This window comes from Mustelus asterias, chromosome 8 (genome assembly GCF_964213995.1).
Source record: "Mustelus asterias chromosome 8, sMusAst1.hap1.1, whole genome shotgun sequence".
Taxonomy (NCBI): Eukaryota; Metazoa; Chordata; class Chondrichthyes; order Carcharhiniformes; family Triakidae; genus Mustelus; species Mustelus asterias.
The window spans coordinates 54555989-54580587 of NC_135808.1; the positions used below are offsets into that span (position 1 = coordinate 54555989).

The 24599-nt window shown below is 41.6% G+C and overlaps 1 protein-coding gene across 1 annotated transcript in view; it reads right to left on the minus strand.

Annotated features, from left to right (window-relative positions):
- imp3 (IMP U3 small nucleolar ribonucleoprotein 3) overlaps positions 1-24599 on the minus strand; it is a 246522-nt gene that overhangs the window by 110035 nt on the left and 111888 nt on the right. The window contains exon 4 of the mRNA XM_078217970.1: positions 24400-24479. Coding sequence (XP_078074096.1) covers positions 24400-24479 — 80 coding nt within the window. The remainder of the gene's footprint in view (positions 1-24399; positions 24480-24599) is intronic.

A 24599-nucleotide genomic window follows, 5' to 3' on the forward strand; every position in this document is an offset into this window, starting at 1 on the left:
TGTTTAAATAACTTGGTGTTTTTTCAAAGTAGCAGCAGGAAGGGTCGATGAGGGTAATGCTGTTGATGTGGATAGACTTTCAAAAGGTATTCGATTCAGTACCACACAACGGCTTGAGAGAAAAGTTATAGCGCATGGAATAAAAGGGACAACAGCAACACGGACACAAAATTGGCCAAGTAACAGGAAACAGAGGGAAACAGTCAGTAGATATTTTTCGGACTGGAGGAAGGACTGTAGTTGAGTTCCCAAGGGGTCAGTATTGTTACCCTTGCTTTTCCTGATAGAAATTAATGATCTATATCTTGGTGTGCAGGGCACAATTTCAAAGTTTGCAGATGATACAAAACTTGGAAGCATTGTAAACTATGAGGAGGATAATGTAGAATTTCAAAAGGACACAGACAAGTTAAGTTGGTGGGGTGTGCAGATGTGTGGCAGATGGGAAGTTCAATGCAGAGAAGTGTGAGGTGATGCATTTTGCTAAGTCGAACAAGGTCCAACAATCCAAAATAAGGGATACAATTCTAAAGGGGGGGCAGGTGCAGAGGGACTTGAGTGTATATGAACATAAATCATTGAAGGTGATAGGATAGGTGAAGATAGCAATTAATAGAGCTACAGTATCCAGAGCTTTATTAATAGAGCAGAGAGGTTATGCTCAAATTATACATGATACTAGTTAGACCTCAGCTGGAGGATTGTATAAAGTTCTGAGTGCCAGACTTTAGGAAGGATGTGAACACATTGGAGTGAGTGCAGAAGGGATTTACAAGAATGGTTCCAGGGATGAGAAACTTCCATTAAGATGATAGATTGGAGAAGTTGGGACTGTTCTCCTCAGAAAAGAGAAGACCAAGAAACTTGATCAAGGTGTTTAAAATCATGAGGGGGCTGAACCAAACAAATTGGCAGAAACTGTTCCCGCTCGTAAAAGGATCAAGAATAAGAGGGCACAGATTTAAAGTGATTTGCAAAAGGAGGATGTGAGAAAAAAGCTTTTTAATACAATGAGTGGTTCGTGTCTGGAATGCACTGTCTGGAAGTGTGCTGGAGGCAGGTTTAATTGAGGCATTGGATGATCATTTGAATAGAAACAATGTGCAAGGGCACAGGGAAAAGGCAGAAGAATGGGATTAAGTCATAATGCTCATTTGCAGAGCTCGTGCAGACACTATGGGTTGCATGGCCTCCTTCTGCACTGCAATACTTTCGTGATTCTGTGTGGCGATCCCACATATCTGCTGACCTTGTCCTTCAAAATGGTAGTAATCGTGGGTTTGGTGAGTTCCTGCAGTGCATCTTGTAGATGGTACACATTGCTGTCAATGTATGTTGGTGGTGGAGGGATTGAATGTTTGTGGATGGGGTACGAATCAAGCGAGCTGCTTTGTCCTCAATGGCATCGAGCCTCTTGAGTGTTAGTGGAGCTGCACTCATCCAGGCAAATAAAGAGTATTCCATCACACTCCTGACTTTTGCCTTGTAGATTTTGGACAGGCTTTCAGGAGTCAGGCAGTAGGTTACTCGCCACAGAATTCCTAGCCTCTGACCTGTTCTTGTAATGTGGAGATGCCGGCGTTGGACTGGGGTAAACACAGTAAGAAGTTTAACAACACCAGGTTAAAGTCCAACAGGTTTATTTGGTAGCAAAAGCCACACACTTGTGTGGCTTTTGCTACCACATAAACCTGTTGGACTTTAACCTGGTGTTGTTAAACTTCTTACTGTTCTTGTAGCCACAGTATTTATATGGTTAGTCCGGTTCAGTTTCTGGTCAATGGTAATCCCCAGGATGTTGATAGTGGGGGATTCAGCAATGGTAATGCTGCTGAATGTCAAGGGGCAATGTTAAGGTTTGCTCTTGTTGGAGATGGCCATAGCCTCGCACTCGCATGGTGCAAATGTTACTTGCCACTTGTCAACCCAAGTCTAGTTATAGTCCATGCTGCATTTGAACATAGACTGCTTCAGTATTTGAGGAGTTATGAATGGTGCTGAACACGGTGTAGTTATCAGCGAATATCCTAAGTTCAGACCTTATGTTGGAAAGGAGTGATGGAGGAAGCAGCTGAAGATGGTTGAGCCTAGGACATTACACTGAGGAACTCCTGCAGTGATGACCTGGAGCTGAGATGACTGACCTCTAACAACTGCAATCAGTCACGATAGGCAGCTACATCTCTGCCACGATTATCCTCAATACCGGTGCCCTGCAAGGCTGTGTCCTTAGCCTCTCACTATACTCCTTATACAGTAATGACTGTGTGGCCAAATTCCCTTCCAACTCAATTTTCAAGTTTGCTGATGACACCACCATCGTCGATCAGATCTTAAACAATGATGAGATGGAGTACAGGAGAGAGATAGAGAATCTGGTGAACTGGTGCGACGACAATAATCTAGTTTCTAGGTGTCCAGATCACCAACAATCTGTCCTGGTCTCTACACATCAACGCTATAGTTAAGAAAGCCCACCAATGCCTCTACTTTCTCAGGAGGCTAAGGAAATTCAGCATGTCCACTACGACTCTCACCAGCTGTTACAGATGCACCATGGACAGCATACTTTCTGGATGTATCACAGCTTGAAATGGCTCCTGCTCTGACCAAGACCATAAGAAACTACAAAGGGTTGTGAATGAAGTCCAGTCCATCACGCAAACCAGCCTCCCATCCATTGACTCTGTCTACACTTCCCGCTGCCTCAGAAAAGCAGCCAGCATAATCAAAGACCCCATGCACCCGGACATACTCTCACCTTCTGTCGGGAAAAAGATGCAAAAGTCTGAGGTCATATCCCAACCGACTCAAGAACAGCTTCTTCCCTACTGCCATCAGACTTTTGAATGGACCCACCTTATACTCAGGTGATCTTTCTCCATACCCTAGCTATGCCTGTAATACTACATTCTGCAACCACTCCTTTCTACTCTATGAACGGTATGCTTTGTCTGTACAGCGTGCATGAAACAATACTTTTCACTGTATTCCAATACATGTGACAATAATAAATCAAATCAAATCAACCACAACCATCTTCCTTTGTGCGAGATATGGCTCCAACCATACTTTTAATTTCTTCTAATGGTTATTCTCATTGTTTGGGCTCACCATGTCAATTTCTAACTCCATACAATGTTGCTGGTGCTTCCATGTTGCACAAGATTGACCTTCTTACCCAAGTTACACATCAATTCAGCAGAGAACCAAAAGCAGGAACCAAGTAAACCACTCACAATCATCAAAATACACTCACAAACTCTGCTCTCAATTTCACTATTTTACCAAACAATGCTCAGAAATGTTGAAGTTCACAACAGGTCTTGTGAATGAGATATTGAGATTGTGGACCTAACAACAAAAATCAGAAATATTGTGTTCGCCAACGGGCCACATAGTTAAAGGCTGATAAATTGCATAACACTGCACTAAATTATATTTTACATTAGGTAACTGCATTCACCTGCAATCAGTAAGCATCAGGATGGTATTGAAAACCTACAAAAGTCTGGATCTATACATTGGTTGGCTTCCTTTTGAAGCAAAGTAAACACAAGGAACTGATCTTGCATACTAATGAAGGGTTCAATTACCAGCACCACAAATGAAAAAGTAGAAGTTAATAAAAAAGGAAATCATGAATTGCTTCCCCCCTGTCCCCCTTCAAAGGATAACAGAGTTGTGGAAGAGGTTACCAACAAAGAGCATTAGTGAAGGCTCTATTAGCAGATTTGAGAAACCGATTTATATCTGGAATGAAAAGAAATTTGGAAATATAAGGCTCTTCATTGGTAGGTGAATATCACAAAGGAACAATTTTACTGATCTATGACTGGTCTGAAAGATTGTGCTGTTAAAGCTCTAAACTGGCAAATACTAAACACATACCATTTACAAAGGTGTTTGGAAGGAAATGGAAGACAAATTGCTTCAAGAGGTCTGCAAGATATTGTGAACCAAAGAACAACATTTGAGCAGATCCTTCTGTTAGAATTTTCAACACATTTTTCTTTTTTAACAAATATATATTTTACAATAAGGTTTTACTTATTCTTCCATGGATGTGGGAGTCGCTGACAAGGCTAGCATTTGTTGACTATCCTGAACCGCCCTTGAACAGAGTAGCCTGCCAGGGCTATTTCAAGGGGTAGATAAAAGTCAACCACATTGCTGGTGATTTGGAGTCACACGTAGGTCAAGCCAACTAAGGACAACAAGTTTCCTTCCCTAACGAACATTAGTGAACCTAATGGGTTTTTATGATAATCAGTGATCAGCAAGACTAATTTTCAATTCCAGATTTATTAATTGAACATACATTCCACCAGCTACCATGGTAGGATTTGAATCTATGTCCCCAGAGTATTAGTCTGAGCCTCTAGATTACCAGTCCAGTGACATTACTACTACGCCATAGTTCTCCTCCAACGTGTGTCTTAAAAGGAGCAAAGTGAGGTACAAGAGGTATACAGAGGGTATTCCTGAGCTTTGGGCAAGGCAATGCCACCAATGGTCAAACAAAAAAAAAGCAAATATAGCTTGCTAACACTGGCAAGAAAAAAATCTTACAAAAACATAATCCACTCTCATCTGTTGCCCTCTCACAAAATCGATCTATTTTCTTGAATCAAAGACTCTAAGCCTAGCTCAATATACGAACTACAGGACTGACTGAGTTGAGCTAACTTGCCTTTATTACAAGCACTCAATGAGGGCTGCATGGTTTAATTAGAGAGGAGGGATGAAACTGAGAATGTAGTGCTGCTTTCAACTATGGCTTCATATGAAACCTACCCCGTACATAGATGGCTGTGCTTTAAGTCATGATCTGTTCAGAAAGAAGGCTCGCCAAGTTTATACTGGCACCAAAATGGTTCGATTTTGGATTTGATCCAATCACTAACAGCCAACACAGACAGGATACTACTGTTCAGTGAAACCCTTTTTTAATTGGTAGTTTACATCATACGCTAGTTCCAAAAAACTGTGTGTGGGAGGGAGGGAGGGAGGGAGGGAGGGGGGGGGACACCGAAGAGAAAATGGGAACACCAACACAGGACATTGGGGTGGGAGTGTTCCTCAATGTTTTTAATATGTAGAAATCTATCAATCTCAGTCTTGAACATATAGGCCCAGTTGTTTTCAATCTCTCCTTCTAAGGCAATCCCACATCCCAGGTGTGTGTGTGTGGGGGGGGGGGGGGGGGGGGGGGGAGAGTGGGTGAGTGTGTGTGAACAGAAATGAACATAAATGAACAGATAAGTATTCTGGGGTGAAACTCCATTGCATACCTTCTCTGGCAAATAGATCTTTCCATAGATAAGGAGACTAAAACTGTACATTCTGCTCCAGGTCCAATCTCACCATGGCTCTATACAATTGCAGCAAGATATCTTTACTCCTGTACTCAAATCCCCTTACATTGAAGGCCAACATATCATTTACCTCTGTATTTCTTTGCTACATCAATGCCTCTACTATCTCGCCAGTGGATCTCAACCGGACAGCAGTTCAGCCAGAATTCTGACCCATGATGCCATCAAGCAACCCTTGCCAGAAAATGCACTTGCATAGAAATCAAGAAAATACAGGATTGTGCTTGGCTGCAATATCCTCCATGATCAAAGCATCTGCCAACATTTACTGGGCTCAAATAATAGGGAAGAATGACCACTTGCATGAGTCAAATAAGAATTGGTACCTTCAAGAAAGGTAGGAGAAAATAGGTCAGTGTGAGGTCACTTATCAGGGGAGGTGAACAGTTCACCTACCACTTTACCATCTCATCATTTTGAGTAGACCTTAAATATAAATAGAGAAGTTACTGAGCCCTGCAGCGTTGAAGCGTTAGCTTTTCCAGGAAGTTAGAAACCTCAAGTAGGTCGTAACAAAGTTTCTACACAATATTAACAGCCCATTCCTCTTTCATTATTTGCTGGACATTTATACTATGGCAAAGAAAATGAACTTAACTAAATATAAACTGTCCTATTCTTCTGATGCAATTGTACTGAAAAACACAGAGTTACAGAACAATCTGAGTCACAAGCACAATTTCTCAGAATAAGTTGCATGAAGAAATTATGTCTCCACCCATAATGTCAAACTTTTATGGTTAAAAATAAATGAAAAGTATACTTTTGGTTGAAGTTCAGAACAAGGTTATCCATGGCACAATTTTAAATGCTTAGGACTAAAATATCAGACTTCAGTAAACATGGTTCAGTACAGATTAGTATGGTCCAATTTTCTAAGAACATAGTAAACACTCAAAAGGAGGCAATTAATAATCAAAATAGGCCACAAGCAATCTCTAAACATATTCTCACTGGCACCAGTGACAAGTATGAACAGATAAGTGTGTTAGTCGCAGCTCAGATGATAGCACTCTGAGTCACTTAAGGGCTTGAACACAAAATCAAGGTAGACACTACAGTGCAGTACCAAAGGAGTATTACACAGTCGGAGGTAGGTGCCTTCTTTCAGATGAGGCATTTAACCGAGGCCCCGTCTACCTGCTCAGATTGTGGGTGTTTGCTATGCACAATTTTGGCTGCCACATTTTCTACATTACAACAGTAACCACACTTGAAAATTATTTCATTGGTTCTAAAGTGCTTTGAGGTGTCTGTGGATTGTGAATAGCCCTGTATGAACCCAAGTTCTTTTTTTAAAGAAGCCAACACATGATGGAAACAATTTCCATGGTATTCCATCCACCCATTTTATTTCTTCCATTCTTCTGACAAAAATTGGTGAAGACAGAGCCATAAATGCAGGGAGTTTATTGAACAATTTGGGTTTTTTTAAGAAAGAAAGCTGTGCAAGGGACAGCCTACAAGTTCTTGTCTGCTGCAGAAACAAATTTGTCTACAATTCTACACTAAAATACAAAATTTTATTAAAATTACTTAACATGGCACCGATGCTGTGTCCCAAATACAAAAAACTAAATAATTATGCCTTAAGTCAACTTCCTACGAGTTGAAATTTTCCAGACTCTGCACAGAACTGGTAGAAATTTGGAATAATTTGTCAGAGGCAGATTAGGATAAAGGATGTTTACAAATCACATGTTTTTTTCCTGCACAAAGAAAGAGTTTTATAAACATGGTTATCTAGAGGTTAGCACTTCAGTACAGTTCTGAGTGTGTTACATTGCTGTCTTTTGTGTGAAATATAGAACAGAGGCCCTGTCTACCAGTTCTATTGGATGTAAAAGAAAATCCCACAGGACTTTGGAAAGGAGCAGAGAACCATGCTGGTGTCCTGACCAATATCGCTCATTCAAGCAATGCAAGGAATACAGATTAACAGATCATTTCTGTTGTTTGCTGTTCGTGGGGCCTTGCTGTGCAAAGCCTTGATCATTGTGCTAACCTCTAGCTTATCCAAGGCTTATTAATTCTTTGTGGTTCCAGAGCGTCCCACGGAATCTAAAACTCAGTTTGGTGAGACAAGAACATAGAAAATAGGAGTAAGCCATTCTGCCCTTTCAGCCTACGCCACCATTCAATAAGATCACAACTGATCTGACTGTGGTCTTAACTCTACTTTCCTGCCTGCCCCCCATAACCTTTTACTCCCTTTTAGATCAGAAAGCTGTCTAACTGAACATGGAACATTCAGTAATTCTCACTTAATGTGTCGCTGCGTTCCTGGAAAGTACAACTTAAAGTGCAACAAATGAAAGCAAATCAGATTTACAACCAATGTAAAAACTGTAATTAGGTGCTGTAGGACCATTTTAGGACCAAACGTAATATCTCCAAATTTGCAGATGACACAAAGCTGGGTGGGAGAGTGAGCTGTGAGGAGGATTGAGAGATGCTTCAATGTGATTTGAACTAGTTGAGTGAGTGGACAAAATGCATGGCAGATGCTGTATAAAGGGGAAAAAATATGAGGTTATCCACTTTGGTAGCAAAAATGGGAAGACAGATTATCTGAACGGCTATAGATTGAGAGAGGAAATGTGCAATGAGACCTGAGTGTCCTTGCACAACAGTCACTGAAAGTAAGCATACAGATGCAGCAGGTGGTAAAGAAGGGAAATGGTATCTTTGCCTTCACAGTGAGAGGATGCGAAGCAGAGATACTTTGCTGCAGTAATACAGGGCCTTGGTCAGACCACACCTGGAACAGTGTGTCCAGTTTTGGTCTTCTTTTCTGAGGAAGGATGTTCTTGCTATAGGGGGAGTGCAACAAACGTTTATCAGACTGATTACTGGGGTGGAGGGACTGACGTATGAGGAGAGATTGAGTCAATTATAATTATATTCACTGCAGCTTAGAAGAATGAGGGGGGATCTCAGAGAAGCCTGTAAAATTCTAACAGGACTAGACTTGGTAGATGGAGGAAAGGTGTTCCTGATAGTGGGGGAATCCAGATCAAGGGCTCACAGTCTTGAGGATGCAGGGTAAACCATTTAGGACTGAGATGAACATAGAACATAGAAAAGCTACAGCACAAACAGGCCCTTCGGCCCACAAGTTGCGCCGAACAATTTCCTTACCTTCTCAGCTCATCTATAACCCTCTATCTTACTAACCTCCATGAACCTATCCAAAAGTATCTTAAAAGACTCAACTGAATCCGCTTCCACCACCACTACCGGCAGCCGATTCCACGCACCCACCACCCTCTGAGTGAAAAACCTACCCCTAACATCTCCTCTATACGTACTCCCCAGCACCCTAAACCTGTGGCCTCTCGTGACAACCATTTCAGTCCTGGGTAAAAGCCTCTGAGAATCCACTCGATCAATACCTCTCAACATCTTATACATCTCTATCAGGTCACCTCTCATCCTTCACCTCTCCAAGGAGAATAGACCTAGCTCTCTCAACCTATCCTCATAAGGCATACCACTTAATCCCAGCAACATCCTCGTAAATCTCCTCTGCACCCGTTCTATGGCTTCCACATCCTTTCTGTAATGAGGCAACCAGAACTGGGCACAGTACTCCAGGTGGGGTCTGACCAGGATCCTATACAGCTGCAGCATTATCTCCCGATTTCTAAACTCAATTCCTCTATTGATGAAGGCCAATATTCCATACGCCTTCTTAACCACAGCCTCTACCTGCGACGCCGCTTTGAGCGTCCTATGAACCCGGAACCCAAGATCCCTCTGTTCTTCCACACTGCCAAGCGTCTTACCCTTAATATTATATTCTTCCATCCTATTCGACCTGCCAAAATGAACCACCACACACTTATCTGGGTTGAAGTCCATCTGCCACTTCTCCGCCCAGTCTTGCATCTTATCTATGTCTCGTTGCAACTGCTAACATCCTTCTACACTCTCCACAACACCACCAACCTTTGTGTCATCAGCAAACTTGCCAACCCATCCTTCCACTTCCTCATCCAGCTCATTTATAAAAATCACAAAGAGCAAGGGTCCCAGAACAGATCCCTGGGGCACCCCACTGGTGACCGACCTCCACTCTGAAAAAGACCCATCTACAACCACTCTTTGTCTTCTGTGGGCAAGCCAGTTCTGAATCCACAAAGCAACGTCCCCTTGTATCCCATGCCCCTTCACTTTCTCCATAAGCCTTGCATGGGGCACCTTATCAAACGCCTTGCTGAAATCCATATAAACCACATCTACTGCTCTTCCGTCTACGTATCTAGTCACATCTTCAAAAAACTCAATCAGACTCGTACGGCATGATCTACCTCGGACAAAGCCGTGCTGGCTACTTCTGGTCATACTATTCCTTTCCAAATGTTCATAAATCCTGCCTCTCAGGATCTTCTCCATCAACTTACCTACCACTGAGGTTAGACTCACCGGTCTATAATTTCCTGGGCTATCTCTTCTCCCTTTCTTGAATAACGGAACCACATCCGCAATCCTCCAAAACCTCTCCCGTCTCCATTGACGACGCAAAGATCATCGCCAGAGGATCAGCAATCTCTTCCCTCGCCTCCCACAGTAACCTGGGGTACATCCCATCCAGTCCCGGCGATTTATCTAACTTGATGCTTTTCAACAGCTCCAACACATCCTCTTTCCTAATGCCCACATGCTCAATCTTCTCAGTCCACTGCAAGTCTGCACTGCAACTACCAAGATCCTTTTCCACTGTGAATACTGAAGCAAAGTATTCATTGAGTACCTCTGCTATTTCAACCAGTTCAATACACTTTCCCACCGTCACATTTGATAGGTTCTACTCCTTCACATCTTATCCTCTTGCACTTCATATAATTGTAGAATGCCTTGGGGTTTTCCTTTATCCTGTCTGCCAAGGCCTTCTCATGTCCCCTCCTGGCTCTTCTAATTTCCCTCTAGTTCCTTCCTACTAGTCGTATACTCTTCTAGATTTCTAACATTACCCAGCTCCCTGAACCTTTTGTAGGCTTTTCTTTTCTTCCTGACTAAATCCGTTACAGCTTTCGTGCACCACGGTTCCTGTAACCTACCATAACTCCCCTGTCGCACCAGAACATTGCCGTGCAGAGCTCCAGACAAATCTTCCTTGAAAATTGCCACATTTCTTCCGTACATTGCCCTGAGAAAACCTCCTTCCAATTTATGCCTCTAATTTCCTGCCTAATAGCATCATAGTTGCCCTTACTCCAGATAAACACTTTCCTAGCTCGGCTGATCCTATCTCTCTCCAATGCTAGTGTAAAGGAGATAGAGTTATGACCACTATCCCCAAAATGCTCTCCCACTGATAGATCTGACACCTGCCCAGTTTCATTCCCTAATATCAAATCAAGCACAGCCTCTCCTCTTGTAAGCTTATCCACATACTGTGTCAGGAAGCTCTCCTGAACACGCCTAACAAACTCCTCTCCATCTAAACCCCTTACCCTAGGGATATTCCAATCGATATTTGGGAAATTAAAATCTCCCATCACGACCACTCTGTTATTATCACAACTCTCCAGAATCTGCTTCCCAATCTGCTCCTCCACATCTCTGCTACTATTGGACGGCCTATAGAAAACACCCAGTAAAGTTACCGACCCCTTCTTGTTCCTAACCTCCATCCACAGAGATTCTGTAGGCAATCCTTCCATGGCATCCATCTTTTCTACAGCTGTGACACTATCCCTGATCAACAGTGCCACTCCCCCACCTCTTTTGCCTCCTTCCCTGTCCCTCCTGAAACATCTGAAACCCGACACTTGAAGTACCCAGTCCTGACCCTGAGATAAACAAGTCTCTGTAATGGCCACCACATCACACTTCCAAGTAGTGATCCACGCTCTAAGCTCATCCATTTTGTTCACTATACTCCTTGCGTTAAAATAAACACACCTCAACCCTTTGGTCTGAGAGCTTCCCTTCCCCTTCACCTACCTATCCTCCCTCTCACACTGCTGACCAGCCCCTCTTATTTTTACTCTAACCTCCTCTCTCCCAGTCACCACATTTTGATTCCCAACCCCCAACCATTCGAGTTTAAACTGTCCCCAGTAACCTTAGCAAATCTTCCCGCCAGAATATTGGTCCCCCTGGGATTTAAGCGAAACCCGTCCTTTTTGTGCAGGTTGCACCTGCCCCTAAAGAGGTCCCAATGATCCAGGAACCTGAAGCCCTGACCCCTGCTCCAATCCCTCAGCCATTCATTCATCCTCCACCTTATTCCTAACCTCCATCCACAGAGTGATGCTTCCCTCACTGTCTCATGGCACAGGTAGCAATCCTGAGATTACTACCTTAGCGTTCCTTTTACTTAACTCCCTACCTAACTCCCTCTATTCTCTTTTCATACCCCCTTCCCCTTTCCTGCCTATGTCGGCAGTACCAGTATGCACCACGACCTCTGGCTCCTCTCCCTCCCACTTAAGGATTTCTTGAGAAGAAATTTCTTCATCTAGAGAGTGGTGAGCCTGTGGAATTTGCTACCACAGAAAGCAGTTGAGGCGAAAACATGTTTTCAAGGATTTAGGTATATCTTTAGATATATTTAGATATATCTTAGATATTTCATTAAGGTAGACAAGTGGCCGGATTGGATCTATCCTAGGTATTATGGAAGGCAAGGGGAGAAATAGCTGGGGCCTTAACAAATATCTTCACATCCTCTTTGACCACAGGTGAGGTTCCAGAGGACTGGAGAATAGCCAATGTTGTTCCCTTGGTTAAGGAAGCAAGCAGGGATAATCCAGGAAATTATAGGCCAGTGAGCCTGACATCAGTGGTGGGGAAGCTTTTGGAGAAGATATCAAGGGACAAGATAAAAGCACATTTGGAGGATAAAGGACTAGTTAGTGACAGACTGCATGGTTTCGTCCAGGGATGGTCATGTCTCACCAACTTGATTGAGATTTTTGAAGAAGTGACAAAGATAGTTGATGAGGGAAGGGCTGTGGATGCAGTTGATATGGACTTTAGTAAGGCGTTTGACAAGGTCCCACATGGCAGACTGGCACAAAAACTAAAATCACATGAGATTCGGGGTGGGCTGGTTAGATGGATACAGAACTGGCTTGGTTATAGAAAGACAGTGGAAGGGTGTTTTTCAGAATGGAGATCTATAGCTAATGGTGTTCCCCAGGGATTAGTGCTGGGACCTCTGTTGTTTGTAGTATATATAAATGATCTGGAGGAAGATGTGGGTGGTCTGATTCGTAAGTTTGCGGATGACACGAAGATTGGTGGAGTTGCTGATAGTGCCGGGGATCGTCAGAGGATACTACAGGATAGAGATAGATTGCAGACTGGAGATGGCAGATGGAGTTTAACCTGGACAAATGTGAGGTGATGCATTTTGGAGGGTCAAATTTAGGTGTGAATTATACTGTAAATTGCAGAACCCTTAGGAACATTAACATATAGGAGGATCTGGGCATGCAGGTCCACAGATCTCTAAAAGAGGCAACGCAGGTGGCCAAGATGATTAAGAAGGCATATGGCATGCTTGCCTTCATCAGCCGGGGCATTGAGTACAAAAGTTGGGAAATCATTTTGCAGCTATATAAAACCTTGGTTAGGCTGCATTTGGAGATTTGCGTGCAGTTCTGGTCACCACACCACAGAAGGACGTGGAAGCTTTGAAGAGTGCAAAGAAGGTTCACCAGGATGTAGCCTGGTCAGAGAGGGTAGGACAGTAAAGCAGCAAACAGAAAGGTCAGGGAAGGAAGGAGCGAATGAGAGAGCCAGCAAGCAGGAGCATTGGCAAGCATGAGGAGGTCGGCAAGCGGGAGAGGATCAGCTCACAGAGCAGACTGGTGAGCACACTGACAAGTGCACTGGCTAGAGGGAGAGACCATTCCAAGTGGCAATGATCAGGTCATAAGAACATAAGAACAAGGAACAGGAGTAGGCCATCTGGCCCCTCGAGCCTGCTCCGTCACTCAATAAGATCATGGCTGATCTTTTTGTGCACTCAGCTCCACTTACCCGCCCGCTCACCATAACCCTTAATTCCGTTACTGTTCAAAAATGTATCTATCCTTGCCTTAAAAATATTCAATGAGGTAATTACTGAGGTAATTAGTCATGCAGGACTACATCGGTTCCAGTGTAAAACAAAATCAAAATGGAAATCCCGATGCCAAGTGCGATATCAGCCTGACACTAAAGCAAAATAACGCTGAAATTAAGCAATTTAAGATAGGGACTAACTGTATTTAATAACCCAGTCTTCACTGCTCTCTGGGGTAGTGAATTCCAAAGATCAATGACAGAGAAGAAATTCCTCCTTGTCTTAAATGGGAGATGTCTTACTTTGAAACTGTGCCCCTTAGTTCTAGATTCCGCCCACCCCCCCTCCACAAGTGGAAAATATCCTCTCAGCATCTACCCTGTCAATCTCCCTCAGAATCTTGCATGTTTCAATAAGATCACTTTTTATTCATCTAAACTCAAAGAATATAGACGCAACCAGCTCAATCTTTCATCATAAACAGTTTCTTCCCAGTTTTCAGCCTGGTGAACCTTCTTCGGACTGCTACACATCTAAGTATATCCCTCCTCAAGTAAGGAGGCAAAAACTAGCCCCAGTACTCCAGGTGAAGTCTCATTAAACCTGAGAGAAAAACTTGTGGTGTTATATAATTTCTTTGAAGGGTGTTTATGAGTAACAGCAAATACAAGCTATGTACGGTGTGAAGGAAATTTTAACACTTGCAAGTTCAAATTATTTTAAGATTTAGCCACTTCTAAACTGAAAAGACCGATTTGTAAATTGACTAAAGTAAGACAATAATTGAATTTACAATATCCACTTATTGACCAGTTTCTTATGTATTCACCCGAACCCGTTCAATATTTAATTACATGAAACATGGATTTTGAGTCAAGTTTTGAACACTCTTTTAGTCTTTTCCTTGATAGAAGGAACCTGGATACACGAGGATAGACCAGGGATTTTCTGAACACTGAATAACACCAACCTCTCAGGACACTGATCCACGACTGTCATTCGTCAAAGGACTTGCTGGTCTTTAACTCAGGAGCACAGGGCTCTCCACGAGTAAAGTTCATGTTGCGAGAGGGAGAAAAAGAGAGACAGAAAGACATGGGGTGCCCACGAACAATAGAACAGATGAAATATAACTAAAATTCCTGTCTGTATCAGGATAGGGAAGTTCAAAACCAATCAAAAGACTAAAGAAATGTAACCCACAAATCTATAAATTTAACCCAATTTTGGTAGACGAGTGCTCTGACAACGGACAATCTATGGCACAAATTTTGATGATGCCCCTCCTTCCATGCCTTCTGCACAAAAAAGTAGGGATGCTGCCAGGTCCAAATTGTATTTTACTATATATAGCACCCAACCCTACCTGGACTTGCTCCCAGCAGAACAAGGATCAAACGCAGTCTGTAAATTCAAAGATCTTGACCGGGATTCTCCCGAAAACAATTCTAAGTTCCCAACATGCGGGAAAATGGGAGTGAATCCTGCCAGTATTTTTCGTGTAATTTCCAGAATGAATCTCTGACACACTGTGCATCGTCGATGGTAGTCATGATGTGGAGATGCCGGCGTTGGACTGGGGTAAGCACAGTAAGAAGATTCACACTGTGCATCACACAGTGCCCTAGCGGATTCATTCTGAAAATCTGGGGGTGGGGCCTAATCCTGCCCGAGAGTCTGCAGCATAGCGCTGAGTGGGCCCACGATACATGCGTCAATCTGTCAATGCGGAGATCGGCACATGCGCAGTGGCCCCCCCCGCCATTGCTGGCCTCCAGATCGCTAGCCAGCCTGATTGCTGACCAGCCCCGCAACCCCCGCATCACTGGCCGATTTCCAGCGCAGAGCTGATTACACAAAAAAAACTTAGTACCAGAGATCCGCAGAGGCCGTGACGCCCAATGGGAAGCCTGCGAAACGGCCCCCATTGCTGTCTCCCAGCCCACTGCGCTACTCGAGCAACACAGTGCGCTGGGACAATCACCCCTCCCCTCTTTTGTTTAGTGGCAGGAAATTTCATTCCACAGATATGACTATACAAAGTCCCTAGAATGAGCAAATGTTTCAAGATAAAGCTATTTTATTGCAATATTCCTGGAAGAAATATGGTTGGATAGTGACTAGATGTAGTACATTTCATACACGAAGTTTTAAATGAAATACTGACACTGACAAGTTTGGTACAGATTACAATAAGGAATGATTATAAGGCCTGATTGGCAAGTTCACAATAAAAGCAATGAAGCCCAAGGCATTTTGGAGCACAATGGTTGAGAGACCAGATCCCCTCCTTTGTACTGGTTAGAACATCTGCTGTATACCTGGGAACTACATTGTTCTTACTTCAGTCACAACTTTGTGTCCCAATGACAAAGACGTGTCTGTGACTTTACGTCAACAATCTTCATGATGACAACTATTGCTGCAGCACTCACATTTATACATTGCCTTTAACACAGATATAAAACAAGGTACTCGAAGAAGCAGTCAGGCAAAAATTGGCACTGAGCCACAGGAGAAGAGAGGAGAATAAAAGCTTGTTCTGAGGTGAGTTTTGAAGGACAATGGGGAAGTGTACAAGCAGACAGATAAAGGCAGGGAATTCCAGAACTTAGGGTTAGATACCTACAAACCAAGCAATCATTGCTAGGTTAGAAAGAGTGGAGGATTCACAGTAGGTCAGAGGTGGAGGAATGCCAATTTCTCAGGACGGTTATCGGGCTGGAGAATATGCCAGAGATAAAGAGTGGAAAAGATTGGATGGATTTAAAAACGTAAGCATTTAGAAATTCAACACTCTGGTACTGGATGAGGACGACTTGGTGCAGCTCAAGAAACAAGCAATGGATAAGCTCAAGTTCATGAAAGGAGTAAAATGGGAGGAGTGTTTAAGTCTGGAGGTAAAAAGATGAGAATTTGGGCAGGTGAGCTAGGGCAGAGGAGGAGACAGCAATACTTTGGAGGTAGAAGTAGGCAGTCCAGGTGACAAGGAAGATTATAGGGTTGAAAATTCAGCTCAGGTTCAAATAGGATGTCAGGGCTATGTACAGCCTGGTCGAACATAGGTCAGTGGCCAGGTAGAGGTATAGAATCGATATAAAGAGCGCAATTTTGGCAGGAATTGAAGGGAATGGCCTTAGTCCTACCAGTGCTTTAAAGGAAGAATTTGTGGCTCATCCAGACTGGATTTCAAACAAGCAATAAACAATACAGTAATGCTAAAGGGATTGAAGCAGGTCAAAGACGTAAAAGCTGGGAATGATCAGCAAATACATGGAAGCCCACACCCTATCTTCAGATGCGAGACAATTTCAGTATGATAAGAGAGGCAGAAATCTGATTAGAGAGATTGAAATACAGATTTTGGATGTATCACAATTTGCAAGAACAGAATGACTCAGGATAGAACAGGTTGGTAACAGTTTTGAAAAAGGGCCCAATACCCAAGGATAGAGTAGCAAAGTCAGTTCGGAGGTGGAGTCAGGAAGGGAAGATAGGTAAACAGCAGTTTGGGTCGACAGCAGAAAGTGGATCCCATGCACAAAATTAACTTGGGGACATAGAAAGGAAACATGCAGGTTCAGGGCTTGGACCAGGAGCAGCTCAGCTTGAATGGTTGGAGGGGAGGGGTGTGCGATAGATGCCAAACTGGCAGCTGAATTGATGGTCTCAATCATAGTGCCAATTTAGTCTGTGAGCTCTTTGCAGTTTTGTTGGCAACGAAGTTAGAGGAGGCAAGAGAAAGTTGTTTCATGAGACATTATCTTGCAGCTCTACTTTTGAGGGTTGAAAACATCCTCTAAACTCTTCATACTTATGCAAAGCAACAATTTACAGAAATAATGTTTAGAAAAATATGTTTTAATTATTTTACAAATTAAACAGCATGAAAATATTTTACTCCCACAGAAAAAGTGTTTCCTTTGTTCACCAACAATTGGCTGAACTAATATTCAGTGGTCAGCAATTCATTGCCTGATGAAAATTAATCAAATTAACAAATTAAAATAGCTCTTGGTGTACAGCTGTTGAGTAATATTACATCTCCTACAACCTTTTCACATTTGGATGACCTTAATGTATGACAAGTCTATCTTGCTTTGATTCTTGTTTTCTGACAAATTTCAACCCATGAAATTATTTATTTTCTTGTATTTAACAACATAAATGGAGAACACACAGAGATTTAACTGAATACAGCATTAATTGCACAAACTAACATTTTAACCAACCTCATTGCTTGAACCTAGTCAGCAAAGTCTGCTAGGATCCCTGAACTTGGAGTAGATGATAGGCGAGTAATCCAGAGGTCCAGGCTATTGCTCTGAGCAGAGAGGCTCAAATCCTACCATGAAAGCATGTGGAATTTAAATTCAAATAACAAATCTGGAATTGAATGCTAATCTCAGTAATACTGACCATGAAATTATCGATTGTCGTAAAAACCCATCTGGTTCACTCATGTCCTTTAGGGAAGGAAATATGCTGTCCTTACCCTTACACTCCACAGGGAGAAGGTTGACAGAACTGTTTTTGAGATTTTTTTGTCGATGAGAGTATGGTCTCTACATCTTGCTTAAATACTGTACTGTAAAGTACTGTAGGCTCAGAGTGTTGGCAGTTTATTTGACCATGAGGACTACAAAGACATGCCCAATTTGCTGCTTACCTGCATGCCTCCACACATACTTGCAGGGTCAGAGAACGGAAATCAGTCTGCTGCACATCGCGGCATTTTTCAGGAGTACCTTGCAGGACTCTAAGGCTGACAGTTGAGCACAGGATTTGTGCTCTTTACTGAAGCACAATGAAGGATTTTACAATGTGATTACTGCAGTCAATTGCAGGGAAATTAGATGTTCAGTACCTGTATATGTTGTATAAACAACAGGACAATTACTCCGAAGGAAAAAAATCTGTGTTCAAAGCAGATCATTCACCTGACCACTACCAAAGAGAACAATACACCCCTTGTTCCTTTGAACTAGGGGTGTGATTAACTTGAACAGCTGAAGCATTCATACTGTAAAACTAAAGGTGAATTTCTTGCAGGACAAATGAGAAAACATTTGCCAAGAATGTATTCAATGTTAACGAGTTAAATCTAGAGGTTTAAAGAACATTGTATGACATGGATTTTCTTATAAGACCCCAGCTGGCTTCATGAGTGAATGCACAAGACAAGATCCAGAGTCCAGATATGAGATTTGATAATCAGTCTGTGCAGAGCTAGCTGCTTTCAGCTGGAATACAATTGGCTTAGTTCTTATGGCCTAGAAGGTGCAGAAGAATATATGGTAGGGATTAGAATCCAGATAGTTATTCAGTGACATACAAGCCAAATAAAAGGCAGAGAATCTTCTGCAGCTACAGAGCCAAATCATGGGAGGCAAAAACCTCCAAAGAAATCAGGGGAAATACTGCAATGAAACCACAAAATCAAGTCCTGCTACATAGAAAAACAATCAGTGACCCAAAATACTTCTCCTCACCTCAAAAAAAAAAATCAAAATCTCTGTAGACACAATGCAGACTGAAAATAACACGATACATGAAGAGTTTTGCTTCCAATATTTGCATCTACTGAGAACTTTTTTTTAACAGCTGCCTTTATTGGCTACTAAAAAAGTAACACCAGGCTGTGCTACTCTAAAAAGCCATAAACCTACATTGTAAATCATTGGAGCAAGTCCAGAAGCTCAAAATAAATTATTTACGTATAATTATGAATTTATATAGTCATACCATAGTATCTGAACTAACTTCTCAAATTGGAAAGCTTTTTCAAAAAATGAGTTGGCAACTACTGCAAAAAAATACAAAATTGATTTTACAATCGGACCATGGAAATGCAAAAAAAAATTAACCAAAGGAGAACTTATAGAAGTTCACAGCTTTTCAATTTAATATTTAAAGAATTACATTTTATCATTGATTCATTCTCATTAATACCCTCAACCAGATCTTCCATCAATTGTCCTTGTAAACAACCACAAGAATATAAGAGGAGTCTGAACTGGTACCTGCTCCAATTTTTCCCATCTGGTCTGTGCCAAAGTGCCTCGTGGCCTCCCTCTTTTGTCAAGAATAGACAAAGAGAAAATAAATATTCTTTCACAGATATCTTTGCCCAAATTTCATGAAGAATGCTGTGTAATGGAAGTTTTTTTTTCCAAAACACCTTAGCCAAAATGATGAATATTACTTGACTGCAATGCTTGGCTTTTTGTTAAGTGACATAGTATTAGTCTTTTACACTTTTGAACAAGTCTACTTGACTGGGGAGGAAAGGGAAACAAGAAGTACAGTTAAAGACTTCTTGGATCATGCCTGAAGATGTCAGATTGAGAAATTCATATTGGGTGTGCTGTGGCGGTTGCAGGTCTTTCATTTGTGGTGGCAAAGGCAAGAACAATGAGGTGATAAATTAAAGGCACTTTGGTTGGAAAACAAGACAGCATTCACCTCTTTCCTCCACCATCAGCTGCATTCCACAACATAACCCAACATACATCAAGCCAGCAGCATCAGAAACCTATCAATACAAGGTTTACAAAGCTGCCATCAGTCCTTGTAAACAAGTTCACCACATTTTCATTCCAACTAAGATCAAAGTTCAAGTTATATAATGCAGTCAGGTGAAATCAAACTAAAAGTAAAAAGTATGAGGTGAATGAGGAAAGACAGCAATTATTATTTTCCTGAAGAAACATAGAGACTTACAACATAGATGGAGGGAGGCAATTCAGCTCATTGTGTCCATGCCAGCCAACAAATAGTCATCAAGCCTAATCCCACTTTCCAGCTTTTGGTCTGTAACCTTAAAGGCAACAACGTGCAAAAATCCAAGTACTTTGTAATGAGGGTTTCTGCCTCACCAGCTTTTCAGGCAGTGAGCTCCAGATCCCCAGCGGCCAGGTGCAAAGAAATTCAGTTCAAGTCCCTTCTAAACCTCCTATCTGATTATAGACCTCCTCAACCTAGGGGAATAGGGTCCTGCCATTGACTCCATCTCAACCCCTCATAATTTTAATCCTAGACAGCAAACAATATCAAACTTCCTCAAGCTAAATAATGGGCAAGTTTATGATATCAGGGTCACTCAACATTTGAAATGAGGAGTTTGCAAGTTCAGCTACAGTCTGTACTTTGTTATCTTGTCACAGCCAACACAGGGATTTGGGATGCAACATTAGGTTTCCACACTCCTGCATTTAGACTCCTGTCCTTTATTGCTTGCCATGGCATTTGCACATGTAAGTTCGTGTGGACATCCACAAAGGACAAGGCCAGGTTTAGTTAGAATAGGATTTGAGTCATCTGACATTACTTCTTTTCTTGGCTCATGGCTAAATAATTGTGACCTGGATGAGGTAACGGAGTGCCACAATTGTGCCGAGAGACAGGTGAACAGCAGGAACCAATGCGAGCACTGGGTTTGGACAACACAAGTGAAATTAATATGAGGGGAAAAAGTAAAAGCTTTGGGTAATATTGAAAAATCTCATCACCAAGGTCACCACTGGACAAACAGATGTGTGAACCAGGAACATACAGTGCTACAAAGACAACATGAAAGAAAAGTCAAAACGGACAAAAGGAATCTTTAGCCAAATAAAAGAGCAACCATATGTGTAGTATTGAACATGAGATTTCACAGAATGATCCTGAAGAAGTTCCTTTGGGAAAGGCCATGCTTAAAGCTCAATGTAGTTGAGGTCAAATCTTTCCCAATACAAACTCATGTGGCATGATTTCAATCCAGCTATGAAAAGATCATGTGTATGCGTGTGAACATATACATCAACGAAGAGAAGGGTCACAGTGGATGTGAGAGTCAAATGTGAATGTATTGGTTAAAAACTCAATAATAAATTATTGTTAGCTGTGTGATTAAACAAATTACCAGACACTTCAGAAAAGTTACAACATACAGAAACACCTAAGCAAACAATGGATCTAACAGCAACAGAAAAATCATCACAAGTTTCCAGAGAAGTCTCATAGAAGCCTGGGATGACTGAAGATAATAGGGACTGTGCAAATGTTGAATGCACTTGGCAGTCTCAAAGAACATCTGCAGAAAATCTATAACATTTTTAAATTCACAATATGAAACAAAATTAAGTCAATTTAGAGAAATGTTTGAACTTCCAATATTTCTTTCCAGCACAAAAGCTTATTTTAAAACAAATGAATAATTCTAGAGATTCAGCAAGAAGGTCCTGCCTTCTCAACCCTACTCCTCGCCTGAGGTGTGGTGATCCTCAGGTTAAATCACCACCCCTATGGTCATCTGGGATGATGGCGACTTGGCCTTTGCCTTTCAGGATACCAAAGCCTAAAGTGTCACTGAAATTTAGGTCCTCATGGGACTGCCTCAAATAAGGAAGAGGAAAATAAATTGAAGAATTAAAAATATTAGGACAATTTATCTTTCCTAAGATTAAAGTAATTGCCCAAAGTTAATTGCTGTCATGGCATCTAAACCCATTTTAAATAAGCTCAGTGCTTCCTTCTGCCCTAGCCATTGAAGATGCAGAGATGGGCGACAGGGACAGAGTAAAAATCAATAAAGAACAAAAATAAGTTTTAAAGTTTCAACAAAAACTATGAAAATTGGGAGCAAAAAAAAAACCTCTCTACCCAGCAGATTTGCTCAGGAAAATCTCAGCTGAAAGCAGCTGTGCAGGCAACAATGAGTTAAACTGAAACTAGTGGGTCTCATTCAATCTTACCGCTTACAGCTAAACTGCAGTGCAACATGGTAAATCTGCTCGATGTAAACATGATCTTATCCAGCTGCCTGAGCTTCATTAAGTTCTTTATCACCATTTTCTGGCAAATAAGACAAATGTGTCACCTCGAAATGCAGGATTCACTTCAACCAAGATAGAAACAGTTTGATCACGTAATGAGAATGAGACGTTCACAAGAGGTTCCAAAAAACTGTACATCAGGCACTTCTGTTAGTTAAAGCTGAATTAAGCCTAACTTGTTCTTGTATACCATGGAATTAAAACGGAGAAAGACTGCGACTTCAAAAAACATACTATGCTATTAGAAATTACTTCCAACCTATTTCATACTTATTGCACACTTTTAATTTGATGTTTCAGATCAGTTCACAAAAATTAACATGGCTTTGCATTGCTTTTCTTTCTGTGTGGTTTGCATATATTTTTCTCTGTTGTAAATATCTGTAGCAAGCAGAATTCTCATTCATTCTGCATGTTTACATGTTCCCCTTCTCGTTCTGTCACTGCTGTGTAAGATTCTCAAATCTGTTCCATTACTGACCAATTTCTTACTTTTGTTGAATGCCCTACTACATAGAAAGATGACAATTAACAAATCCTGGGATTTGGTGGGGTCCAGGGGGAGCTGTCTTTGGGACATAGGTAAAGATAAACTGTGATGGAAGGGAGAAAGGTCTTGGAAAGGAACCAACAGCAAGAATACAGGACAAGGGGAGAGGTGGAGAGCAGCACCTAGGGCAGGTTGGCAGAGGAAGAACAAGTACAGAGCATGAAACAGAAACTGCTGATGGGTGGAGGGACGAAAATAGCACGAGGGTAAAATAAGCTTTTTGGATTGGAAGAGAGAGAGTGCCCAAATCAAACATAATTGCTTCCCTGTTAGATTGTGCATGTGACTGCCCCTTATAATCACATACCCAAATGCACAGGGTGAATCAGCCCTTTGACAAGAGACAAGTATGTGAAGGGGATGAGCACCACTCAAAATGTATTCATAAACTTCGGTAAACCTTTGCAGACATGAGGGTGATTGATAGCACTACAGTTTCCAATCTGGCATCATCCCAGTCATTCTACACAGGATACATTCTATGTTTTATTTTGGGTTGAAAGGACCTGAAACCCAAAGTTTTCTACAAGTTTACCATTAGTTCACTCTTATGGATGCCTCTATGAATGAAACCAAAAATACAGCTAAGATCTTCCAATCAGCTTTCTAAACTTGCACTTTCTGGGAATTTTGCAAAAGTTCCAACTCCTTTCAATTGAGTGTGTACGCTCACACGCGTACATTTTGACATGCATCTGTAATGTTTTACATGTTGCACATGCATATTTCAATGCCACATATAAAATGGGAAAAAGGGAAAGAATAAAGAGTCAGTGAGAAGAGTCAGGAACAAAAAAATATCCTTTCAGGATGTAATTAATAACAGAAATATGTGCACTTGCAGAAGGCTTTGTAATCTTAAAACAGTACAGGTCATCTCATACAATTGCTGCTTCCACAATAGAATAATGCACTGTGGATAACATGCATGAAACTTTGCCCTTACCAAACAGTCCATTGCCTGACTTATCACAGAAAATTCATCAAATGTTAGAATGTAAGCTGAATGGTAAAATAGTAAACATGGGGAATGGTAATCTACCAGCAACGTGACAACACTCAGTAAAGTAGAAAATAAAAGAAAAAAGTAAAATAATAAACCTCACGCACAAAATTAAGAAAATTGACACTCCCATGTGTTAATTTTGACATATCCCATTACAATTGTCATACACACGTTCATTCAAAATTGCCATCATTCTGTTTCCTGCTTTCAAATTGGATCAGATGGTAGCTCAGCACCTGATACTGGGCAGGCAGAGCAAGGCATCAGTAAAAGGATTCCAATTGGGAGGAAAGAGATGGAAACTAGGAGAGAAAGCTGCCAAAGTCCACCTCAATATGCAGCCACCGCCACCCTCGATACCAAGCAGTGGGTTCGAAAATTGGCAGCCGGTAAAACAAAGGGAGACAAGAAGCCTACAGCTCAAAAATAATTACAAGCTTGGGCACGACTGGTATAAAACTGAAACGCTGCCTTTCTTTCTTTCCTCCTGTTTACAGCACGTTGCCACACACTGGCAGATTTCAAAAACTTTTTAAAAAATTGTTATCCACTATAATGCAAATGAAGTAGCATAGAAAAACATTTCTAGAGCTTTGCTCCATGGGAATATTTAAAAAGGATACGTCCTTGCTCAATGAAGGTAATTGCTGTTTTTAGGTTCTGGGCCATCCGAAGTTTCAGCATGATAGTGGGGAGACGCCTCCTGCAAAAGGAACACAACTTTAAATATTTTTTTTAAATGCAAAATCAAACGCTTATTACATCTCTCAGTAAATATCATCCTTCTCCATCAATCATTAGCGATCAGCACAAGAATTCAGTC